The following is a 26065-nucleotide window of genomic DNA, read 5'->3' on the forward strand; positions in this document are numbered from 1 at the left end:
ACATGTCTTTAGCTATGTGATTTTGAACAAAATATCAAACGCCTTTGATATTTTAAATATTGAGTTAATCGATGCAAAACCTGGCACCTGCCAGATGATGTGTTTGTTTTTATTAATGAAAGAAGTCAGAAAATCGGGAGGGACAGTGGTCTGTAAGGAAAGATGAAGTGCTGGGTTTGCAGTGATGGCTGCACTAACTGGAGCACAGTTAGAGGTGAAGGACCAAGCTCAGCGCATAGACCAGGGCCACACACGTGTCAGAGATGATTCGTCGAGAGGTGACCGGAAGCATGGTGGGGAAAGAGAACAGGAGGCTGGGGCCAGGAGTCCCTAGGATGATGCTTTCTTAAAAGGGGTTTGGAGGACCAGTGGAACAGACTGAAAACTACTGCAATATTTTATTTGTAAAGTCCTCCGAATGTGGCCACCTCTATATTCTTTGGTATTAAATGCCTTCAGAAGCAGCAGTGTTTCTACTAATCACCATGGGAGACTGAACAGCGCCCTGCTGCAGCGCAGATCAGGAAAACAATTTGGTTGTGGAGGGTGCTGGTGCCCCCACGTGGCCAGTATGCACTAGAGCATTAATGAAATGGGGTGGAGGATTGCTGCAGGAGTTCTCCGCAAAGCTGCCATTTCCAGAAGCCTCCCTTGGCATGAGTGACTGTTGTTAGCATTTCTCCCTGTTGGGCTTCAGGCTGATACCTACCCCAGGTCTTTCTGGTCGCTTTGTGGCTGTGATCCCCATCATGGCACTGACCGGTGAACATGGTTCCTCCTTCAGTCTCCTGGGTGCGTGTGGGAAGAAGTGGGTTGACTCGCAGATCTTTCTCTTCAATTTTCTAGTTTTCATTAGATACCATTGTGAAACTTCAGCACCTTTTATCATTTCATAGACTAAAGCCAATTTGCATAAGAGATTTTAATAAGAGAATTGGAAATATCGCCTACATTGCATGTCATACCTGTTGACATAAGCATCCAGCCCTGGCCGGGTGGCTCAGTTGGTTGGAGCGTCATCCAGCGCACCAAAAGGTTGCAGGTTCAATTCCCCTTCAGGGCACATACCTAGGCAGTGAGTTCCATCCCTGGCTGGTGCATGTACGAGAGGCAACTGAAAATGTTTCTTTCTCGCATGGATGTTTCTCTGTCTCTTAAATCAATAAACATATCCTAGGGCGAGAATTAGAACAAAGTGCAAACCTGTGGAGAATTTCCATGAGTTTATTTGAATGAAACTGAAGACAATTGCTGGGAAGTCAAGTCTAAACGGATCTAGATTTGTTCCAGAGAATGGCAGTTTTGCAGCTTGTTTTATGCATTAGCAAGGAGGAGATGTAAGGGGGTTGCAGGAAACCCATTAGTGGTAGGGTAAGGGGGCGGGAGAAAGCAAAGTGGGGAAACCTCTAGGGTTGGATAAAAAGTAAGCTGGAGAGACACGTACTTCTCCATTGGTGGGCACAGGATAGTTAATAACTAACATTTGCGGCCATAGGCATGGTATTCAGGAAACAAGATAACACTGAGGGGTTCTGTGGTCTCCTGCTCTGGTGCCGTAGATGTGCCTTAAGAGGTCTGGATGCTGACATTTCAAAGGCCTGTGACCTTAGATGCAAAAAGACAATAGACAGGCTCACGTCAGTAAAGAGTGACCTTTGTCAAGGAAGCTGCAGGCCTAGGACTGGACTACCTGCCATGACCTGCGTTTAGTTCAGGATTTTTATGTTCAGACCATCCTGTGTGGTTACTTTCCATCTCTGAGTTTGTAGGGCCACCGTGCTGGCCTCCCTAGCTTATCAGGCTTAGTATGTGGCCCCTTTTCGTCCACACACCCTCATTCCACATCCTTCCTGCTGTTACTGCAGCTTCTCCAGCTCTTTCCTGGTGAGTTTCTAGTCTTTCTGGGACAACTCAAGGAGCAGGAGATGTCCTCTATCCAAAGCTTTGCTTGGCCACGTTTGTAGGGATGATCTCGGGTGCTTCCTGGGCCATGCGAGTAACAAGACTGGGAGGAATAGTCTGTTCCTAATGCAGCTCCTCTGATGGGACAGACATTTTACAGTGACAGTGTGGTTGCTCACCCAGACTCTTTCCCAATTTCCAGTTTGACCTTCTGTTAGATCATGGTTCATAAAGAGATATAATAGGTTGATGCCTCTCACTGGCTGGAACTAGGGCCAAGAATAAGCTGCCATCTAAAGCAGAGGACAGGGTGATACAAACATCAGAGTAGGAAGGAAGGAATAGGGGGACCACATGCATTGTAGTGACGTTAAAGAAATTTCCTAGGAGCTTCTGCCCTTTGCCGGAGTAGGAGCCTATAAACTTTTAATCCAGATGAAAGCAAATTCTATGTACTCAGCATGTGTACAGAATCCATGACTTAAAATAACATAATTATAGCTCACATGTCTGGGTAGCGGGGGTTGATTGGCCTTGGCTGAGTTCCACCAGGCACTTTCACATCTCTGTGGGCCAGCTGGAGGCTTTGCTCTGGTCCAGGCTTAGCTGAATTGGATTAGATGAGGCAGCTCTGTTCCACAGCTGCCATTCTCTTGAGAGGAGTGGGCTAGCCCAAGTATGTCGTTCTCATGGTGGTAGCATAAATGCCAAAGAGTAAGTGGAACCATGCTAGGCCTCGAGGCCTGGGCTAGGAATTGACACACCGTAGCTTCTGTTTTATCGATCGGCCACAGCAAACCACATGGCTGAGCTCAGAATCAAGCGGTGGGGAAATACACTTTTTCTCTTAATAGGAGAAACCATAAGGCCATGTGACAAAAGGGTGTGGATATAGGAAGGTGTAAAGAATTGGGATCTTTGATGCATTTTGCCCACAAGCTCAAGGATAGATTCCTCTTTGCTTTCCTACATATAGTGTCTAGCCTGTGTCATATACAGATGTGTCCATTACCAATTGCTTTGCAACAGACTACCCCCAAACTTAGTGTCTTAAAACATCAGCCATTGTGTTTGCTCATGATTCCATGGGTTGGCCAGTTGGTCTCAAGGGAGATGGCTCACCTCTGCTCTATGTAATATCAGTAGGTTCGCTCATGTGGCTGCAGATTGAACTGAAGGATGTATAATTCACATGACTGGCCCCTCTGCTGGGATTGCTGGGACATTAATACCCATTTCCTTCACAATCTTCCAATTTCCAAGGCCCTCTCTCTACATCATTTCCCCAGCAGGTAGCTAGCCTTTTTTTTTTTTTTTTTTACCTGACCATGTCAGGGTTCTAGGAAGATGAAATCAGAAGGCAGGGGCTCTTGAGGCAAAAACTTGGAAGCTGCCCAACATCACTTCTGAGCATTCTGCTGGTCAGAGAACATCAAGATGTAGCCTAGATTCCGCGGGAGGAGACATAGACCCCACCTTGTAATGAGAGGGGTGGCAGAGTTACATGGTGACAGGTGGAATGAGAGGGATTCTGCCACAACAGTGAGAGGCTCAGTAAACACTTGTTGAATGAACTTTCGAACAAATGAATGAAGTGGGACCAGGGTTCGCTTGTGAAAACGACTCCAGTGTATGATTCTGATGCAATGAAATTCTGATGCACCGATCTCTCTACTTTCTAGTTGTCTTCAGTTTTGACTGATGCAAACTCAGATGATGGATTTTCCCAGATCCGTTGGCATCAAACAGCAGACTTTGGCTATGTCCCCAACAAAAGGATGCCCAACACTTTCATGGCTGTAGCTATGGATCTCTGTGACAGGGACTCGCCTTTCGGCAGGTATGGCTGCTTCTTGGGCTTTGCTTGAGTAATAATATATCTCCTTTGTCTGTGGCCTTCACTGTGATGTTCACTTGTGAGGGAGGGAGAGAGTAGATGGTCTAAGGATTGGGCCTTAGAAACATTATCTACAGTCATTTACACTGGGATGTGCTGCAGTAACAAAAAGGAACCCTCAACATCTTAGTGCTTTGATGCAACAAAAATTTATTTGTTCATGCTACATGTCCAGAGGTCATCAGAGAGGCTTTGCCATCACAGCCATTCACAGATGCAGAGACACAGAAGTTCCAAGTCAGTCTATGCTTCCACAGTCACCTTTAAGTCCCGCAGTTGAGTGCTCTCCCTGGAAGTAACACAAGTCACTTCTGCCCACCTTGCATGGGCCACAGCAGCCATGTGGCCATGTCCAGCTTCAGGGAGAGCTGCAAACGTGATTCTAATTCTACCACGGCGTCAGAGGAGGAGCAGTGGGGTGTTTGTGAGCAGCCCCTCTGACTGCCACATGCTAGTCGTAGGATACAAGGGGGTTTCAATGCAGCCTAACACTCAGGGTCTGGATTATAGTAGGAGCTAAACTAATATTTATTTTTGAATGAATGATTATTTCTTGAATGAACAAATAGAACCTGGAGGGGACCAAATAGTGAACAGCTGTTTCAGATGAAACACAGGATATGTTGGTTGGAGTAGTCTTATGAGTTAACTCTCCTTGGTTAGTTCTACTATCCCCTATCTCCTCTCCGCCTTTACTTCTTCCTTCCAAGTCATCTGTTATTTCAAGGTTTCCAACCCATAGAAGGCCCAGAGCCCCATCTGATTACCATTCACCATTTCTCTTAAGCTGACCAGCCACTGATCACTGGCTCTTAGATTCAGTCAACTTTATTCTCACCTTCTTAAAGGCTGCTTTGTATATATTATTTCCTTTTTAAAAAGCATGGTTATTACTGAGCTCAAACCCAATGTTCTCTACTTGTGGTTTGTCCTGTAGCATCCACCCTCGAGATAAACAGACTGTGGCCTACCGGCTGCACCTGGGGGCCCGTGCTGTGGCTTATGGTGAGAAGACACTGACTTTTCAGGGACCACTGCCCGAGAAGATAGAGCGCTTGGCCGACAAGGGGCTGCTCAGCATCACATATTCCCAGCAGATCCTGGTGCAGAGGCAGGATGACAAGATATTTGAGGTGAGAAGAACAAGCACAGTAAGGGTCCCTCCTGTTTGGGGCATCAGGGTTTCCTCCACAGTGAGGCCTCTCTTTAATATGACTGTGAGGCAGGACTTGGTTGGTGGGGAGCTGAGTTTGTCTCAAGGGGGCAAATAAGCAACTCTTATTTCATTTGTTTAGAGCAGTGATTTTCAACCTGTTTCATCTCATGGCACATATAAACTAATTACTAAAATTGTGCGGCACACCAAGAAGTATATTTTTTGCTAATCTGACCAAAAAAAAAAGTCTAATTTTGATTCACAGCAGATGGCTATTGCTGTTTGCTGTTGTCATTTTTTTATTTGATAATCTCAGGGAAAAGAGGTCAGTGCCCTGACTAAATAGACAGGTATAGCATGTTTTAAAAATTCATGTGGCACACCAGTTGACAATTGCTAACTTAGAGGCAATTTTGATAGGACAAAGATGGGAAAATGAGTCCATATTAAAACGATACCCCTTTTGTATTTTCCCTCCCAAAGCAACCATCTTTGCTCTGGGCAGGGCCTGCAACTTTACTTGTAGGTTACCTATTGAAACGATCCTTGTTCCAGAATACTTCCCTCATCCGTGGATCTCTCTTATCCTAAATTCTGATATTTTTGTGAGTTTACTGTCTCCTTTAAGAGGCTTAAGCTTGGTGATTTGTAACTTAGTGTAGATTTGTATAATGAAACTACCTTCTCCTAATACCTAGCAAGGATCATTCCACTGTGGAACTGGGACTATTGATTAAAGAGGTTAAGAGTCTTCTGTAGTTGGGGGTGGAGGTGGCCGCATTCCTAGATGGAACATTTACATGAGTGCCTGGGAATCAAGAGGCCGTTAGGCTGGGGCTGGGGGTGTATGAAAAGAGGGCACTGGAGGAGATGAAAGAATATTTAAGACAAACTAGTCACACAGGCGTTTATCAAGGGCAGCTTCTCCTCTGAGTCCTGACTACAAATCTACTTGCCTCAGGTGCTTGGTCAGTGCTCATGCCACTTAGCTTCTGGACACTGGGTTTTAGGTGAATTTAACTCCCCAAAGTTTCTGCATTCTGTGTTCTCCACTTTCATCAGTATCTGGTGGTCCATCATCTGGACCCAGAAACACAGTTGTGGTCAGGTCAGATTTTACCTGTAGGTACTGGATCACTTATGTCCCCTTCCCTGGATTGCTTTCTGACCTGAAAAAGGTTCATTATCCAGAGGTTTCTTTGTGCCTCTCTTCATCCTCAGCTCCTTGGCAGAACCACAGGGGAGCAGCAATTGGACTGCTTGTCTCACTCAGTCCTGCTTTGCCATTTGTCGGGAAGGTGACAGCAAGGATGTTTGGGGAACCTTCCCCAAATGCTGGATGTGATTGTGCTTCCTTGTCCCCCTCAGTAACTTATGCTTTGTTGATTGAAATTATTTCATCACATGAACATTTATTATCAAGCTGTGGCTATGTTGACCAGACCAGACTCAGGTTTGCTCCATTTACTATAGGAAGTGGGTTTCTGGCTAAAAGTGGCTCTCTCTCTCCCTTACAGTCTGTCTGAAAGAGCAGCTCCCAGCCTCTAGGAATATCCTTCTACCTGACCTGACCCTTCCTATTTATGACTCTCTCATTAGATCTCGTGTTGTTGTGATGATCAGTGCAAGTGGCTTCCAGCTCCCATGAACACTTTCTCCACCCGGACCCTGGCCCTGAATATCAGTTCTTGTGATGGTGCTCTGGTTGCTCTCCGCTATGCCTGGACCACATGGCCTTGTGAATATAAACAGTGTCCCCTGTACCACCCCAGCAGTACCCTGCCAGCTCCTCCCTTCACTGCTTTCATTGAAAACCAGATACCCAGATATCACAGCAAGGTTGCTAAATGATTTAGTTGCGGTATGATCATATTTTAAACATAATGACAAAAAAAAAAAAAGGGTATAATTTTGATTCACAGCGATGGCTACTGCTGTGTTGGCTGTTGTCATTTTTTTATTTGACAATCTAAGGGATTGTCCCTGACTAAACAGTCAGGTACTGCATGTTTTAAAAATCAGATTTGGGCATTTAGGAGTTTAAATGAAGACAACTGTTGCTTAACAGAGAAACCTTGTTGGACAGTTCCTAGCTAGCACATGGCTGTTTCTATATTCTGAGAAGAGCCAGGGCTGGTAAACAATGAAATGCCTGCCTACTGCCTAGTTAGGCTGGTTCCTGTATTGGGCTCATGCCAACCTACAAGCAAACTGAACCTGTGTCATTCACGTCCTCATAATTGGGAGTGCAATATCCAGGTGGCCTACATGGCTTTGAAAGTTCTTCCAACCCGTTTCTACCATTCTAGGTGTATAGGGACTGTGTTAGATGTCTCACTCTAAGCCAAACACACTTCTGCTCTTGCAGTCTCAATAATGATAATGTTGGGAGCTAACAAAGCAGAACCATGTGTAGGCACTTGGAGAGGTGCTGAGGATCAGCCTTAGGAATGCAAACGCGAGGTGGTAGTAAAGACGACGCTCAGGCTGCCAGTAACAGGTCTGGGGGATCACAAGCTTGGAAAAATGTGACATTGGAGATCACTGAGAGGCAAGCAGGTCATTAGTTAAATATAAATCTCAGGATCTTTAAAGGTAAAAGTTTTAACTATAAAAATGATAATTCAGATGGAAGGGAAAAGTGAGGCTGAAAGGAAAGCTACACGATAAACACTAAGAAAAATGCTGCTTATGGGACAAATATGAAAGAGTGCTTTTGTATGTGCTGTTAAAGAATCATGATGCTGTTTATTGGTTGATTAAAAACAGCTAAGGGACTTGATAATTGTGTGTTGTCTATTAGAAGTTAGAACTAAAAGTACACAGTCATGCATCGCTGGACAGGGATACAGTGTGAGAAATGCGCCATCAGATTTGTCATGTGAGCATCAGACTGCACGTACACAAAGCTAGATGGTATAGCCTACTGCTCCTGGGCCACAAGCCCACACAGCATGTTACTGTACTAAATACTGTCGGTAACTGTAACACAGTAGTATCTAAACCTATCTAAACACACAAGACGTACCGTAAAAATATGATACTTGCAATCATCACACCACACTTAATTTCCTTAGGAAATAAATGTGGAATAACAGGACAAATAAATTTAAAATTTTGACACCTTCAGCTTTACCCTCTCAAGGGTCCAACATTTACAGTCCCACCGAGGTACAGTCCCACTTTTTATCTCGTTCTCACTGATACTACATGTTGTCAAGTTTAAAAAATCTTTAACAATCCAGTAGATGAAAAGATTTTAAGTATAATATGGGAGTATTTTTCAAGTTTTTAAAAATGATAATCCATAGGAAAAACATTTGATAATCCATGCATATGTGATAATTATATAAATACATATATAAACACTGTAGTTGATACCAAAGTTTCAACCTTTTGACATTCAATGCATTCCAATATATTCTAATTATTTAATTTTAAAAGATGTACATCTTGACACCTTAAATTTAAGAACAAATGGGTTCTTTCTGTTTTAGGAAAGCTACAGAGTGAGTACTCTTTAATAAGAGTAAACAACACACACTTACTAAAAAAATTTTAATGTTTTTCTTAAAATGAGGCTCTCTTAGTATGTTTTACTCAGGCTGTAATAGAATAGAAAGATATTTTCTATATGATAAAAGCAGCATTATAATTTCTGTGTAAGTACAGATATGTTCAGGCAACTTACACAGACAAAAGGAAAATATTAAAACATTAACAGCTTTGAGTTAATACCATTCCCATCCTTGATTCCCCATAATCCAAATTATATTAACTTTTGCACTGTAAAAGCTATACAAACATAAAAAAAACTATAATTAGAAGTCATAAAATTAATGTTACTTGCTTCTGATACCTTATAGTGACCAGTGTGGTGTGCTCTCAGCAACGCTGAGCCCCTCTGCTGGCCAAATCCATTCCTGTAAGATGTTAATCCCACTTGCTTTGTCCTGGGTTAGCAGTTATGGATTGTAGCACAGTAACAATGCAGCTCTCACCAAAGGGATCTGACCCCAGTCTTCTACCTCTGGGGTCCCTTTATTCCTTCCCATTCCAGCCAGCCCTGGGACCAGGACGGCTCCTCACTGGGATGCCCTCACTGCCATCCAGCAGCTGCTGGGGAGTGGCCCGGAAGGGGCGATGTGGTAAGCCCCCGTCTGAATGCCATAAGCAGGTTCCAGACAATTCAGTCGCACCGAATGCGGAGTTATGCCATTACACAGTTAATGAAATGACAGGGTGAGTCTGTTATGGAGGCTGGGAGCCAATCCCCAATCATATTTAAATTTGTGTTATCATGCAGTTTCAATGTACTTAGTTAAAAGCACATTCTCCAAGAAGCCACAAAGGATGTAGAAAGTGTTAAAGATAACCTTTTGATCCCCTTGAAGGATGTGACATGTGAAGAAATGGACGAAGTGTGCCTTGGCTGGACTCTCCAGCATGGGATGAGCAGGACTTGATTTTCATGACCCCGACACAAAAATAAAACCACCACTTCGGGTGCAGGGGGTGGGACTTAATATTCCTTGGAATAGGATCAGAATCAGGGGTAGAAGGTTGTCAGGATCTGCCTCCTTGATGAGCCAGCAGCCATCTCTCACTCTGGTTAATACAGGCCTTAAGTTTACCTGAGGCAGAGCTGAGCGAAACAGATCATGTCCTGATGACAAGATGAAAATACGCAGAAGCATCAAGAGAAATTTATTACTAAAAATAAAGCAGGTGAAGTTTTTCCCAGGGAAAACTGTCACCATGGGAACCTCCACGACAAAATGTGTGAACTTAGTATCTTCACTTCTGAATTGCTGCCTCCTTCCATATATTTTAAGTTTTAGTTTAAGTTAAAATCATCATGATGAAAACGATGTGGTATCTGATCCCTTCTTGTTCAATCTGAAGACTGTGTTGGGCTACACTGCGGAGGAGACTTCAGGTGCTGTAGGTGATCATCTACCAAGGGTTCATGTGTCAGGAACATGGGTTGGTAAGAAGACACAAAGGCTGTAGGCTGAAGCTCCGGGAGGTCCAAGGATCCTGGGCAAAGAGTGGGAGTTTTAATTCTATATTTTCTTATTTCCATTTCAGAGCTCTCCCTATATGATCCCAGTGCCGATCCTGGTTGCTCCACCCATTTATGGCAGGGAATCAATGGAACAGAGGCAGGACCAAGGCCATGACTTGATTCCCTTTACCCCACTTGGAATCTTAGTCCTGCACAGTAAACTTTCTCCTGAGGGCCTGCTTAGGTCTTAACTTCAGAAGAAAATGAGAAACCCTAGTTTCTCCGTGGGCCCTGCCTTACTGTGATCACAGCCATGCCCTGTGACTTCTGTGAGGAGTGCTGAGAGCTACGCAGCAGGTCCTCCTGGCTCAGGGCTCTCCAAGATTGGAGCAGTGAAAGCTGCCCAGACAGTTGGGGTACTCAGCTATGAATGAAGTGGGGAAGAGTAGCCTAAAAATGCTCAAGTTTCAAACCAGAAAGGTAGTATTAAAAGATACCTTGTAGAATGGGATCACCATGATCTTCATCAAAGGTCTGTCTCTGAAAGGCTGCAAAGCTTACAGCTGCATCATTCTCCAGAGGTCCTTGGGGTGGCTGCCCATCTCCAGGTTTGCACACATCAAATTTCACCCACTGGTAACTACAGGGTCAAAGGGAATGATTATCAAGAGCTGCCTTAGCCACACCCATTCTTAACCTCCAATGACATCAGGTATTTTATTCTGTAGATTTCTCCAATATGTTTCTAACAACATATTAACTAAAAAAACTTAAAAAAGATAAATAGGTTCCTTTAGTGACACTGCCGACTTCCTTTTGCTGTCATGGTACACACAGAAAATGCATGCTTTGTGCACAGAAGTAGCTCAATAATGTACAAATGAACCAAACAGTTTAGGCCCCTGGGCCACTGATCACGGAACTTCTCTCAGGGGAATGGATTTGACCACACTTACTTGACACATTTTCGAGCTCCTGGACAACTCTGGATCAGGTTGTGGATGGTTGGATGAGCAAACCCAAAGAAGTCACCTCCAGATGGAAGGAGGTTAGGCATTAGTTTCCCCCTAAATAAGAGAGGGAGAATTTTAATTCGAGCACTTCGAGGGAGATGAGAATGGGTTTAGGGATGAAATGGGGGCATGAACACTCAGAGGACGCTTTCTTGACCTGGAGACTAGATGCTAAGACATCTGCAGTATGAAAGAAAGCATTCTAAAAATAAGGGATCCCTGCTCATTAAAAGCAACAGAAGAGTTCTCACTGTATCAAAGTGATGTTTTTGTTTGTCTTCAAGCTGTTGGTCAACTTACAAAGTAACACTTATGGCCTTGAGCAGTTCTGCATGGCAGGCATCTGCCGAAGAGCTGACAATGGCATTCTGAGGGTCATCTTCAGGAACGATTTCAAACTGAGAAAGACAACACAGACTTGAAAGCAATTTTCAAGGAAAAGGTAGTAGAGAGAAAGTCATACTACTCCTGTAACTATTCGTCACATCAACTTGAAGCTGATGTATACCATGCTAGGAGATGGGTACAATTTCTTACAGTGCTCTTAAAAATGCAAACAAATCAAAGAAAAAAAGAGTCCTTTGAATGTTTTAATTCTATATTCCTGGCTTGACTGCTTTCCAGAGGTCAACACTTCATTGGTTACATCCTTTCCAGACCCCCTTCTATCCACTTACATCTGTAAGTACAAGTGGTACCTTAAAAACATGTGAAATCATTTTCCATGTCATCTTACATCTAAGAGGAGTACAGGCCGTTTTGACTGCAAACCCCATTTCAATTTATTATTTGTATTTTTTGAAATGCAAAATACCTTGATATTTATAAACTGTTAAATCAAAATTATACTAATAGGAATTTTTGCGAAGAAAGTATTTTTGTAATAAGCACTATCTAGCCAACTTAATTCCTTGACCAGTTTTCTATAAAGTTCAATGAATTTTTGCAAAGAAAAATACCTGAGGCTGTACACCACCATCCTTGATCTGACAAGTATACAGACACCTCTGGTCTGGGCACTTCATGCTGGCATATACTCGAGTACTGCAGTAGCCCACAGGGTAGATGGCACTCTCGTCATGGAAGCCAGGTCGGTCGGTGATGATCTATAAAAGAAGATTCCCACAACCTGCAACTGAGGTCACTAGAGAATTCAGATGTCCAGTGGACCACAGGTAGCCTTTGGAACCACTTTGGGGCTGCAAAGAGTGACTTAAATCACACGAAAGAGTGTAGGCAATGTTGCAGACAAAACCGACCTGGTTCCTAGGGACAGATGTTCTGGGGTTGGTCTGGAACAGCAAGGGGCTGCCACTAACGGGAACAGGGAGAAAAGGCTCAACCCCATTCCCATTATTTCTGATTCTCCTCTCTGTATATCGCTGGTCTCACTCACCTCCCCCAGGCTATATACTGTTAGACCCCCCAGTCCGATGGGGAACACAGGCCGTCCTGAGGGATCCAGGGCAATGGGCTGAACCAGCTTGCGAGCACCTCCCTCCATTTTCTTTCTCTTGGATGTTTTCTTCAGAACTGAAACGCAAATCTGGGGTCACCCACTTTAGGCCCCTCCCGATGCTAAGGGGAAGGGAAAACTTTACATGTAAGTGCTAAGAGCAATAAGCCAATTCTGGTTCCACACACTCACAGAATGGGCACATGGGCCCTTCCCCCAAAGCCCTGAGCATCTTTCTAACCCACCCAGCTAGCAGTAACCACTTTTAATATTACTGCTTAGGATCTCAAAGCTTTATACTTTTTAAGGCCTCTTCACTTTTAGTATCAGAAATTTCCCAAGCCAGCAGTGTGCTCTAAAGGCCACCTAGGTCATTTCCCTGCCTGTAGGAAAGACTGAACTGAAGGCAACCCAGAGAGTTGGGGTTAGGGAAGAAGGGGGAGGCCTCAGCCTGCTCCCTTGCACCTGACCAGGTCTAACTGGAACTCGTTAGTATCAGGTCTTTGTCAACAGTTGCTGAGCCACTGGTGCAACTGATATCCCCTCCAAGGTACCTTCCAGTTTGTTGTTCTCTTTGCCTTTTTCTTTTTTCTCCTTCTTGGATTTCTTCCCAAATGGTTCCTCAGCCCCAGTGCTAGGCCCAGAAATGGGCCCAGATCCCTGTAGAGTTCCCACAGAGCTGGCCACACCGTAAGTCAGGGGCAAATTGGAGCTGTGAGAAGGAGCTACAGGCTGCACTTCCCCTTCAGTTAGAGCCTGAAGCTGGAGGAGCTTCTTTAGCAAGTACCTAAGGTTGGGAAGCAAAGGAAGCAGATGGATGAATTTCCGTTTTTTCTCAAGTCAGTATTTTACTTAAGTACTGGGAAAAGCCCCAACTATACACAAAGATTATTACACTCATAAAAATAACATTCTTATTGGACTCTGAGAATAATGGAGCCCCAGAGGGTATTACTCAAGGAGCCAAGGATAAAGGACTGTGGTGTATCTCTCTGCACCTGGAGCGTTGCTCTACCTTGATGTTGGAGGGTGTCAGGCTTCTGAAGGGCATATACCATGAACTGCATACTCACTGGGCTTTGCACTTAGTACACACTGAATAAATAGTTGCAGAATGAGAGTTTCTTTTATAATTGGTGTTATAATCAGGTTACTGATTAGTTGTGGCAAGAGGGCTTTATCAGAAAGATGAATAGAGGCCCTATTCATCACTATAGTCTAACACGACCTGGGTAAACAGGAAACAACACCACAGGCTGTGAGTTTGGACTTGATCACTGGTCAGCGGGCTGTGCAATGCACAAAAGTCACACTGGAGAAAAATCCCCAGGGCAGTAACACCACATCAATCACCCAAACTGAGGTTCTCAACACAAAATGAAGTCCGCTCACCGCCTTTCCTCTTTTGCTTTGAGAAATTTTTCCTCAAGACGAGCGATTTCATCACAAATGGCAGCATTTTCCTTTAAGGAAAAAAAATTGAATATAATCACATAAAATGAATAAAAGGTCTAAGTGCTACGCTGGGAAGAAGAGTTCTATTTTCAAACCAAAGAAGTCTCTGTTGCTAGGTAAGGAGAAGAACTAGCCTACCCTGCAAACTAAAAAACCTACAGGTAACGGTAGAGCTATGGGCAGGGTAACTACAGAATTTATCAAACTGGGTACCTTTGAGTAAAAAGGGGGCCCTATTAATGATTATGCCAGAACAATATGGTAAACGAGGGCTGCTCCAGGCAAACCAAGATGTGCAGTCATCCTATGTAGGGTAGCCTTTGCCAGAGAAAAGGGCACACCGCTTAAAACCACAGATGTTTAAATGCAATTCTTATAAATACGAGGAACACTAATTCCCAAGTACTTCCACTCTTGGGGAGCTTACAAAATCAGCCTAACCCAAAGCATACTGTGCAATATGAATCTTAAAGAGAAAAGCTGGACGGAACAAAATCAACTCCAGTATGTAAAATTCTTAAACTTCATAATCTACTTGTTCAAGTACTGTCTGTGTTTACTGATGACTCCATCTATTTCCCAAGCATGGGTACTGAAGGGAATGCTCCGCTCTGGGTGTTCACAGGCGGGGCCTCAAACTCTGAATGTTCAAAACAATAGCTCTTTTCTTCACGAAACCTTTACTGAGGACTTAATGGAACCAAAGTCCCTTTAATAACACAGGCTCCTAGTTTTATATGCCTTTGATATGTAGGGAATAAAAGAAAGATATCAAACCCTCTTAATTCTCCTTTTCTTATTTCTCTGCAGTGCACACAGCAAGTGCTAAATAAGTGTTTTGGGAACGAATGTGCTAATTTCCAAACCTTTCCTTGTGCTTCCAAAACAAGTTGAGAGCTTTTCCAGTTTTCGGTAGAAAGAAGAGGGAAGGTGGTGATTCAGATGTGGGGGGACCTTTAAGGACTCCACTCCCCATTTCCAGACACTGAGGCCAGAACATTTTAAAACAAAGTGTGGCTGGCAAACCAGTTCGTTCATCCAATAAACCCAGTGCCTCTACAATAAAAGGAGGGCAGAAACCCTTGGGAGACTCGAGAGAGTCTAGTTAGAAGGCGCTAAATCACTGCAAGCTTCACGTATGCATCTGTTTAGGGAAGGGGTACCCGGGTGCTTAGGAAACAGGCTGGGTAGTGGAAGTAATAAAGGAGCTAGAATCGGTGTTAAGGGGTGTCAGGGCTCTGCCACAGCGCCCTTAAGCAAATCATCTCTCTGGGCTTCAGTGTTATTTAACAGGTAGGAAACGGGATTACAGGAGTGACGTGACCTGTCCGAGGACACTAGGCTACCGAGAAGCGATGTAAACTGCAAAAGCTGACACTACGCTACCACTGCCTCTCTGGGGAGGGGACGGTTTGGGGAGCTTTCGCGAATTCGGGGTGTCGAGGCGCAGAGGCCCAGCGGCGTCGCACTCACAAACACCGTGGCCTTGGCGGCCTTGCGCAGCCGCAGGTACTTGAGCCGGTACTTCTCGTTCTGGCCCCGCTTCGGGAGCTTTTTCATCCTGGCCTTGGACGGCGGCGCGGCCCGCGGCGAGGGGGCGAAGCCACCCAGCAGGCTCATGGCCCGGCCCCGCGGCGGGGCCTCGCGGGCTCGGCGGGCATCGGCGTCCGGGCGGGGGGCGGCGGGGCGCCGGCTTCGGCGGGTCTGCGCTGGCGGAACCGGGCCCTGAGAAACCGAGCTCTCCAGAACGCTCCCGAAGCGTGCGGCCCGGCCAGAGGCGCTGCGCGGGAGCTCGACGCGTCCCGGTCCTTCCGCAGCTGCTTCGGACGTAACCCCGCCAGGAAGTTACGTCACGGCGCCGACGGACGCAACTTCCGGGTGGTGAGCGTGGGGTCCTTCCGAACTTGCCTATTGGCGGCCGAGAGGCGGGCGGGGGGCAGACGGGGCGGCGGAGGAGGGCGGGGGGCGGCCCGAGGTCCGTGTGTGATCCGCGGTGACTCGCGTCCGCGGGGTTAGCTGAGGACTGTGACTTGAGCTGAGGACTGTGACTTGAGCTGAGGCAGAATCGGCGGAGACCTCCCCGCGCGAGTGTCGCGCTCCCGCAGCCCTCGGCGGTCAACACCAGCTTTTACACTGGGTACCCGTGATATTTCAGTTATGGCCTAGTCATTTTACACGATTATTTCCATGTTTGACTTCTTGTTGCTGCATAGTGCGTTTTTGGGCACCAGGCTTTTCCCGTGCGGAACTGTGCGCTCCAGACTATGATACTACCGAGCAGCTCGCTCAGTCGCTTACTCAGAAGTTGTGGCGGACTGTTGAGGAAACTTACCAAAGAGGGAAGGCCAGACGGATAAAGGGGCAATGATACTGCAGGGCAGTAAGTTTTATCTCCGAGGCAGGTGTTGGGTGATACGGCAGCGCCTCGTTAGGGGTCCGGGGGAGACAGGGAAGGCTTGGTGAAGGAACCGTGCGCAGGCTGACTCCGAAGGAGCCCGCAGGAGGGCACCTGGGCCTGGGGGCAGGTTGTTCACAGGCTTAGCGTCGTGAGCAGCATAGAAACTGCAAGTAGTCGATTAGAGGGAAGGATGCCTGTGGAGAGGCGCGAGAGGACTGAAGTAGGAGGCGGCATCTGGATAGCAAAGGGTCTTGCGTATCAATCTGAAGAGTTAGACTTTTAGCAGTGACGATAGGAAACCATTAGTAAATGTTTATGTATCAGCCCCTTTGCTTGTTTTAGGTAAACTTATCCAGATTTGTCAGGAGCAACACAACTTTTCTACATGCGTATATCAAGAAGGGTATAACACTGTGCACCTTTAAAAAGAAATATCAAATGAGAGGCAGTTGGTGGTGTGGGCTGAGGATGGCTTTTGGAGTCAGATCAAGGTTCCATTAAATGCTGGCACAGGGATGGAAGTTATCAGAAAAAATGGGGTGACGAGTCAGAGGAGAGAGAAGGGGATCACCAGCATTTTACTTAGGTGGTCGCTCTTCAGTGATTGGCAGCAAGAGGATGTATAGCCTCCCCTGGGCACACGTGGGCTCTTAAGAGTTGTGAAGGAGCCCTCAGTCCATAATTCCAGCCCTTGGTTAAGTGAGTCCCTGGTTTAAATGATGAAAAAGGTGTATCTGCGCACTTTGTGGCTCCAACCGTGGCTGATGCATGGCCCTGCCCTTGTTCTACACTGTGTGTAAGCCCCAAGAGCATGTTACAAGTTCCTGCCATCATTGTCTCCTGCCCACTTTGCAGGCCACAGAGGGCCTGGCCAAAGTTGATGACTCCCACAAAGCAAGCTGGGCATATTGCTAGGATTTCAGGCCACCCCAAAGCATTCCCAGGGATTTCATATCTCTATTCTCTTACCAGATTAACCCACTTCCTCTTTGGGGTAAGATGAGTACGTATCCCAGAAGGGCCACAGAGTAAATACAGAGAGAAGAGCCTGCCTCCACAAATAGCCTTTAGAACCTTCTTGTGGAACGTCTAGACTTGAACATTAGTTGTAGGGTTTTTTTCCTGTCATGTTACGCTGTAGGCCTGATTTTTTAGCTCTCTGACTCTTCAGCTCTAACTTTCAGATTTGTTTCCATGTGTTGATTATGTCTTCTCACCTTTAGGATAACGTGATTCAGGAGATGTAATTCAGCTCAATCCAAGCTTAGCAATTGTACAACGGGTATTTTTCTTTAATGTTTTTTTTTAAATTTTTTATATATATCTTTATTGATTTCAAAGAGAGGAAAGGAGAGGGAGAGAGAGAGATAGAAACATCAATGATGAGAGAGTCATTGATTGGCTGCCTTCTGCACGCCCCCAACTGGGGATCGAGCCCACAACCTGGGCATGTGCCCTGACCGGGAATTGAACCCTGATCGCCTGGATCCTAGGTCAACGCTTAACCGCTAAGCCACGCCCGGCCGGGCTCAATGGGTATTTTTTTTAATATTGGTGTGTGAAGCTTGTGAGGAAAGGGAAAGACTTTTACCCCTAAAACCCCTTGCTCCGTGGTTTCTTAACTATGGGTTTTCATCACTTATCTGGCGAGGGAGGTGTTTAGGTTTTGAGGGTTCTAAGCCAGCTAATAAAGTCATGAAATCGACTACAGTGTCAATGTTGTGCTTCTGGGTGGTCGTGTCCTTCAACACACTTAAGACGCTCAACCAGCTGAAAGAGATAAGCTCAGAGATGTTGGCTCGGAGGAAAAGAAGGATCACATTGAGGTCATTGATGGGGCAGCCCAGCATCTTTCTGCTGAGCAGGTCAAACGCCGGGAGCATCTCATAGATGGACAGGAGTCGCTTGTCCCACCGACATAGCCGCGTGAGGCTGTAGATGATCACTGGAACCAGTAGGGTGTATATTGCTATAGTGGAGAGACTAACAATCTGGAAAACAGACAGGGAGGTCAGCCTGCACGTGATGAGATCGGGGATGTGGGTCTCATCACTTAGCAGTTCTGTCTTGACAGAACAGCTGAATTCCTTTTGGAAGAAGACATCCAGGTGGAAGTGGCCGAGGTACAAGTAGGTGGCCGAGGTGAAGAGTAGCAAGAGGGAGTTCCTCAGGAGGTAGGCTGCCACCAGTGAATGTGAGCGCTGCTTACATGCCAGGTACTGCTCCAGCAGGGCGAATTCAAAGTATCGCTCCCTCCGAGCCCTGGGCAGGGGAAGAAGGGAGGCAGGGTTAGGAGGGACCACTTAGAACCGTATCCCGAGGGAGCCATGTGAGCAAGTAACAGAATCTGTGTATCCAACGTGGCATTCTCGGCTCATGAAAACCTGCCTCCTCTGTGCATAACCACCCCTCCTCCCACAAGGAGGTTAGTAAGTACATGTCATTCTCTAAGCAACCAGTGCAATGCGGTAAACCCAGTGGTCAATGAGTAATACATTGTCACACTGGATTTCTGCTGACCTCTAAGCAGACAGGATCCTCAGGAAGAATGAGACGTACTAGATTAGCACTGAACTGGGAGTCTAAATAAGCATATCCTGGTTCTTGGTCTGTATACTTTGATTTTTAGGCCAGTCCATATAGTTTATAGAAATAAATGTGCTCACAAGTACTTGAGGGCTGTGGTATTCAGGTACATGTAAGCCAGTCTCTTCTGAAGAAGCTTACAGTCTGGCTTGTGGGGGAGAGGCATATAAGATACACAGACATGAACTAAAAATAGTGCTTGCCCTGGCTTGTGCGGCTCAGTTGGTTAGAGCGTCGGCCTGTGCACCAAAAAGGTCCTGGTTTGAGTCTGGTCAGGGCACATACCCAGGTTTCGGGCATATGGGAGGCAACTCTCACATCACTGTCTCTCCCTCCTCCCCTCCCTCTCTCTGAAATCAATAAAGAACATATTTGTGGGTGACGGTTTAAAAAAAAAATAGCCCTGGATTTGTTGTTAAAATGATGAATACAAGCCATGATCACTGCAAATTAGGAGAGAGGGTAACAGTATGGGCGGAGTGTTGAGAAACCCTTATGGAGGATATTTTCTTGGACTTGGCCTCCAGAAGGCAAATAGGGTTTAAAAACAGTATGTGCGCAAACACAAGACAGAATGTGGCTTCAGATCTCAGCTCACCTGCCCTCTTGGTGCGGCCCACCCTGGCCCTTCTATTTAAAACTGTACCTCTCCGCAACCTCCCAGCTTCCCTGACCACTCCACACGTACGTTGCTCTATTGGTTTTTCTTCATACCATTCATTTCCTACCATGTTATTTACTTGTGTTATGAGTCTTCACTGTTAGTTTTCCCTTGGTAGGATATAAGCCCCCATGGGTAGGTGGAGCTTTGCCCCCTCCCGCCTCTGCCTCCAGCACACGCGCAGACACACAGCTCTAAAGCACTGGGACAGGGCCTGCCACTCTTAAATGATGGGGGGACGCTGAAGTGGGTGAGTAACTTGTTTAGGAGGAAAGGAGACTGCCTAGACAGAGTGGAAAAACTCTGTCACTGGGTAGTTAGAAGTTGAAAAAGTAGTTGGTGACAGTGTATGTAGAGGGCCTTGGAAAAATATTTGGGAGACTGTGGATATTTTTCTATTTGCATGAGGGGCGCTATTGGAGGTTTCTGAGCAGGAGAGTGGTAAGTGAAAGTATTTAGAGTGAGTGATCCCTTTGTGACTGTGCTCATCTGTAAACCAGAGGCAGAGTCCTTTCCCTTCCGTGTCCTACACAGATGGGAAGTTAATGAGAGGATGTGTTCACCACTTTGCACTGTGGAGAAGGGCAGAGGATAGTTTAAACATTACTCTGCACGGATGTCACCTTAATGCTTGACGGAGCCCTTGAGAAAGGAGTGGAAGCGACAACTCACTTTTCCAGCTCGTCCCAGAACACATGGGGGTCCGAGCTCTTGTGCCGGATCTTCACCATGTGCTGCACCAGTCGGATGGAGCGGTTGTAGGACTTGTCCAGCTCGCTGATGATGAACAGCAGGTCGGAGCTGAGGGCCGGCACCGCTGCGTACTGCCACAGCAGAACTGGCAGGTACATGGCCAGGGCCAGGGCCAGCAGGGAGTACGGGAGGGCCTGCGGGTGAGAGGGAGCTGAGGCGCGAGGCCCAGGCTGCCGGACCTTATGGAGAGGGTTCCGAGTGAGGGGCTCCCGCCTCGGAACGGGACTGAGCTACCACAGGCCCAGCACCTAAGGCTGTCTGTTGACCTGGCTGAATATAGTGAGGCCCAGGAGAGAAGGGACAGTAAATCCCCATGCTCCCCAGCTCCACTTTTCTGATCTGGGGTCAGTGCAGGGTCCCAGGAAGGAAAGAGGCAAGAGGCAGAAAGAAAGAGGAAGGAAGGAAGAAAGGAAGGAGGGAGGGAGGGAGGGAGGGAGGGAGGAAGGAAGGAAGGAAGGAAGGAAGGAAGGAAGGAAGGAAGGAAGGAAGGAAGGAAGGAAGGAAGAGAGGGAGGGCAGGAAGGGCTCCCCGTTCCCCGCGCGTGGTAGCCTGGTAGCTAACCAGAAATCACGGCCAGCAGTGGTCTTGGCGTCCCAGGGGAGGGTATCTTGATTCTCAGCTTTCCACTTTTCTTTCTCTGACTATTCCAGGTTCTCATTGCCAATCATCAGCTTTCAAAATCCACCCTGAGGTCCCAACATTGCTGACTGACTTAGACCCTCCAGAGAGGTCAAATCCCACTTCCTTTTCTGCAGCCCCTCCTGTGCTGCCTGAGATAAGGGACTTTCCCTTGTGTTCCCGTCATACTTACCACACCTAACCAGGTGGGACCACTGTTCTGCCCACAGAGGACGCTACCTGTAAAGGCTACATTTGTGTTAGGTGCTTAACATGCATTGTTTCATTTGAGCTTCACAAGGGTGTGATCAGGTAGGTGCTGTTAGTGTCTCTATTTTACAGGCAAAGGAGTTGAAGTGTGAACATATTAAATAATCTGTACAAGGTTTCATATCTGGTAGGTGAGTGGATGGGACTTGGAACTCGGCGGCCTTGGTTTGGAGCTTGTCCCCATATTGACTGACTGCAGCTCTCTGAACTAGTGTGCTTTGTATTTTAGAGGTGAGAAAGAAAAGAGGGACACACATTTGGTTGCATCTAGATAGAGGAGAAAGGAGTGTGTGAGTATGTGTGTGTGTTTCTGACCTAAACGAGAGACAGGTTGGGAATGGTGTACTAGCCCATGAGAGAAAACTAGAACCTTTTCATACCTGCTTGAAAAATGACATTTCTTGAAATTCTTTATTCCTAGAGATTCAACTCTGACATACGAATTCCCTCGGTACTATCTTGAACTCGGTGCCTTCCGCATCCTGCGTAGACTCTCCTAGTGACAGACACCCCCTGCATTGTCGGCATTAAGTCTCCAGTTTTGTCTGGGTCCTAGAACTGCGGTGTTTCGAGGCCTTGGAAATTGTCATAACTGCAAAATGTTATGAGTGGCTTCTGATTAAACGTTGTGAGTTGGCATACATATGACTCCTGCTCCCTCATAAAACCACACTGGAACCACAGTAAAGGGATCAAAAGGACATAATCCTCTAAGGACAAAGAAAGCGGGAGAGGAGACAAAAGCAGTGAAATGATGAAAACTGAGAAGCAGTTGCGTGTCGAAAGATACTGGCCTGTGGGTGGGTGGGGAGTTGAGGCACCACAGAACCAGAAAGCCTCAGGAGCTGGAGCTACCAGCTACGTCCGAAAGTGGGGCTGCAGATGGGCTGAGAACAGGAATATTGAAAAGCCAGCCCTGCAGATTCTTTCCGTAGCATGATGCACTCAGTGGCAACCCTGCCCCTCCCCTGCAGAAGGCTGTGGTTTACTCAGAAACATTAAACCGGAGAGATTCTGCATTGGGCCCGTTGAGGGCAGAGGGACCACACTGAGCAGGGAGGGGGTGGGGAGTGAATACTGAATGCCGAGGCTCCATCTTAGTTCCCGGAGGGTTGGCAGCTGAGCTTGATATCAGCTCTACCCTCCCCCCTCCACGTAAATCAGGGACTGAATCATTCTTGGGAAAACTGACCACCAGCTCAAGAGAAAGGATTATAGATGCTGATATTTGAGGTTTCCCCATTGACATGGCCCAAGGGATCTCCTTGAACTGAGGGCTTCTGGTCAATAAGCATCATCGATCAGCACACAACTCCTGATCAGATGAAAATGGGAAACCGAAGGTCACCAGACATTTGAGGAATGCCTGAACCATGCACGTCGATGACCAGTATGTGAAAGGGGGGTGGCGACGAGGCGAGAGAGGGTATGAGGGTGCAGCCCAGCCTCCCCCCCCCCCCCCCCCCAGCCACCCAGGTTCTTCACCTTGTGAGGCCAGAGGGACTTCAGCTGATACTGGCCGGGCTCCTCCTGCTCGTGGTGGACCAGCGAGTCCCAGCAGGCGCTGTCCACGTAGGCAGCCTGCTGAGCGCTGAAGTTCCCGGGACAGAAGCAGCTGATGGGAGACCCTGGAACAGGAACACAGTTTTGGGGAGGGGGAATCCAGGGGGCATTCAGCTAAAAGCTTTCTAGGAGTCACCCCCACAACTCTGCCAATTTTTGTACCTGGCGGGCTTTTCCTTCTTCCCGTGCCCCAGCTTCTGAGTTTGACAAGCCCGTGTCACCGTGGGACGTGCATGACAGGACCGCACTCTTCTCTGATGGGCCTGCCCATGTGTGACTTGCCTTTGATGTCTGCCAGGTTTTTTTTCTTTCCTCTCTGAGCTCTCCCTGGGCTCCCAGGCAGGCAGGCAGGCAGCAGGGGTCAGGGGAGGGAGGGGGCGGGGTGTGTGTATTGGGGGGCAGCTCCCTGCGTTCTTGCAGCTTGGCACCAGAAGGCTGCGGTTTCATGGTGACACCCCCTTTCTGAGAAAGCCGACACCTTTTGGGTTCTAAGGTTTGGAAGATGAACTGCCTGGACTTCTGAGCCCAAATTGAGAGAAAAGGTGGACGGGTGGTGCTAGAAGGAAAGCGGGCTTGGAGGGGGCACCCCTCGTGTTCGACTTCCCCATCATTCCCTAGAAAGAGGCCCAGTACTTCCCATCTCTGGGCCGATGGAGAGGCAGTGGGGGCCTGGCTCACTTCCTTGGGAAGTGTAGGCTGATCACACTGCCAGAAAAGCAAGCCAGGAATCCCAGTTCTTGGGAATTTCACATTCTCTTTAATAGGGTGGCAGGTTTGCGGAGTTAATCCATCACCTAGAACACTACATACGTGTGTTTGCTAGTGTGCGTGTGCATGTGTGGAGAGGAAGGATGGACTTGTTCATCTCTGGCGTGCCAAGCTCTGTCAGGCCCCTACACGTGTCCTCAAGTTAGTAACCCTGGACACAGGAGTAGGAAGAAAGCTCCAAGAAGGTAAGAGACTTACCGAAAGCATGGACGACCAAGACCTTTGGAAGTCCTAGGTCCTGAAAAGATTAGAGGGCTCCCGATCTCCCTCACCCATATAAAATGAAAGCTTAATGATTGCAATTACATAAAATACATGAATACTGAAATTGAACCTTTTTTATTGCAAAATTTTGGGAATGACTTTCAAAAAATTTTGGTGTCTGCTTTGCTGGTGCTCTAAACTCATCCCTAGTCAGCCTTCTGGGTAATGCCCGGCTCAGCCATCCTACCCAGACGATGTGGGGGCTGCCCCCTTGGAACCTACGGAAAGGCGGAAACAAAGTGGGGTCCAATGCGCTGGGTCTTGGAAGCCACTTACCGGAGGAGAACTCCTGGGCAAACGCCAGGGACATCAGCAGCAAGGGGAAGCCCACGGCTATGAATTTGACCATGCGGTCCAGGGGGAGCTCCAGGCGCAGGCCTTTGAGGCGGGAGCCCCTGCGGTCGGGCAGCAGGGCATCTGACAGCATGTACTCCGCAGCTGTGTGTGCGAGCGACATGACGCCACTGGGCTTTGGGGCTCAGAGGCGGCAGGAGGGTCCCGGGGTAGCAGAGAGGGAGACGCAGCTTCGAGCCCTGGCTTTGAGCGGGTAGTGCCTGCAGCCCCAGCCTCTCAGGCCTCTGTGCCGGGAGCGGGCGCTTTCCTCTAAATAGCCGGCCAGCCCCTGAGCCGGACGCCTGGCAATTAGAGGGAGGCAGAGCCTAGCGGGGCCTTGCTCGGGGAGGGCCGGGTGTCAGCTGAGGCTGGAGCCGGCTGCTCTCTGGACTGTCCTCGAGCGGAGGGAGGTCCGTGGCTTTACGCTGCCCTCTTATTAATAAAGTATTTTTGGTGGAGTGATGGAGAGAAGGCAGGCCGTGGGGCCAGGCCCCCATGTAATTGGTGTGGAACTTGGGTGGAGATTGCTTAATTCTGTTGTAGGTGCTCATTTTGTGGTTTGGGGTGGGGATGGGGACCCCAAGACTCCTCTAGGATTGCTACTCCTACACAGTATCCTTTGTCCCACTGATGAGATTTGCCGTGGGCTCAGGCCGTTTCTGAAAGGACTCTGCATTGGGTATTAAATTTCCTTCCCTGCCTCATATTTATAATTTCCATGTATTTATAATTTTTTTTTTTTAGCCCCATCAGTTTTTTCGAAAACTGACGGATAGGGTGGCAGTGTTGAATAGTGGAAAGAACATGACCTTTGAAATTTGGAGGGAAAAGTCTTCCACTGGAGACCTGGCAGTTCTCATTTTTTTATTGTGTGACTTCAGGAAGGCACTTGGCTCAGGATTCTCATGAGCAAATGGCATTATGTTGTGATCTTATAAGACAGAGAGGATTGATCAAGAGGATTTGTATGTGAGGGCATTTGGTAAACTGTAAAGCGTGGGGTAAATGTCAAGTCTTATTTCCATTTGGTGGGGTTGGGTCAGTGGGAAAGCAAACACTGGGGCATAAGGCATCTGTCCTGAGAGGCCCTGACCTTGGCTGTCACACTGGTCCCCTTTGGCTGTGGCTTCCCCACAAGAGAAGGAGTCCATGGGGCCAAGGCGATGTACCCATTCAGAGCCTATGTGCCTGCTCTAGACCACTCTTATGGCCCCTGGGACGCTATAATCCCATGCCCAGGTGGCCCCGGCCTGTTTCCAGGACCTGTGCAGACCTTTTCCTCGGTGCGTCCTCCTGTGGACAGATCTTGCTGCCGGTGTGCACCCCTGGGACTAAGGAATGGCTCCTTGTGGGAGTTTGGATGGGATTCAGAAGCCCTGGGGTGCCCACACACGCAATTGCGAGGCTTCTTGCAGTGTGGGGACTTAGCCGGGTAGGGAAGAAGGGACCTGGGGAATCTGCGGGTTCTAAATTTTAACCTGACGCTCTGATCATTATAAAGGGGTATGTGTGTGTCTAAATATGTCAAGGTAGGCAGATAGAACATATTTTATTTAACAGTTTGCTAGCTTTATTTATAACATTTAATTTTTTAGATACATGATATGTGGGCCTCTGAACAACCATTCCTGGGCCCACAAGTGTTGGGCTCTGCCTGCCTCTCTCCCCATCCGCAGGCTAGAGGCCAGCTCTGATTCAGAGCTGCCTGTGTGCTCACTGGAGTGGCCCAGGCATGGGGGCAAGAGAAGGGATCCTTTATTTCATTTCCCTTTAGCCTCTCCACACTCTCATTCCTGTATCTTTTCAATGTGTGTGTTTTTGCCAAATGTCTATTATTGGCTTGTATCCAGGTGTTTTCTTTTGCTTTTTAAAAATAAGTTTACATTTTTATTGGAGTACAAAAAACATACATTCATAAGCACATATCCTAAGTGTACAGTTCAATCAACGTTCACCTGATCAGG

At 47.2% G+C, this 26065-nt stretch overlaps 3 protein-coding genes across 3 annotated transcripts in view; 1 reads left to right on the plus strand and 2 right to left on the minus strand.

Moving 5' to 3' along the window:
* The window catches only part of SIAE (sialic acid acetylesterase), a 35311-nt gene extending 27161 nt beyond the window's left edge, over positions 1-8150 (plus strand). The window contains exons 8-10 of the mRNA XM_081123382.1: positions 3585-3742; positions 4737-4932; positions 6555-8150. Coding sequence (XP_080979508.1) covers positions 3585-3742; positions 4737-4932; positions 6555-6806 — 606 coding nt within the window. The 3' untranslated portion in view covers positions 6807-8150. The remainder of the gene's footprint in view (positions 1-3584; positions 3743-4736; positions 4933-6554) is intronic.
* Positions 8151-8274: 124 nt separating this feature from the next.
* On the minus strand, positions 8275-15720 carry TBRG1 (transforming growth factor beta regulator 1). The gene is made up of 9 exons (XM_081123383.1): positions 15361-15720; positions 13825-13895; positions 12987-13219; positions 12373-12509; positions 11936-12082; positions 11277-11374; positions 10920-11030; positions 10461-10603; positions 8275-9995 (listed from the first exon to the last, which is right to left on the minus strand). Exons 1-9 carry the CDS (start codon positions 15505-15507, stop codon positions 9850-9852), a joined length of 1233 nt encoding a protein of 410 aa, XP_080979509.1. The 5' UTR covers positions 15508-15720; the 3' UTR covers positions 8275-9849.
* Positions 15721-16430: 710 nt separating this feature from the next.
* Positions 16431-24328, minus strand: PANX3 (pannexin 3). Its single transcript, XM_081123387.1, has 4 exons — positions 24045-24328; positions 22659-22801; positions 20205-20419; positions 16431-18547 (listed from the first exon to the last, which is right to left on the minus strand). The coding sequence occupies exons 1-4, from the start codon at positions 24223-24225 to the stop codon at positions 17908-17910; spliced, it is 1179 nt and encodes a 392-aa protein (XP_080979513.1). The 5' UTR covers positions 24226-24328; the 3' UTR covers positions 16431-17907.
* Positions 24329-26065: the final 1737 nt, after the last annotated feature.

This window comes from Miniopterus schreibersii (genome assembly GCF_964146895.1).
Source record: "Miniopterus schreibersii genome assembly, chromosome: 20".
In the NCBI taxonomy this organism is placed as follows: domain Eukaryota; kingdom Metazoa; phylum Chordata; class Mammalia; order Chiroptera; family Miniopteridae; genus Miniopterus; species Miniopterus schreibersii.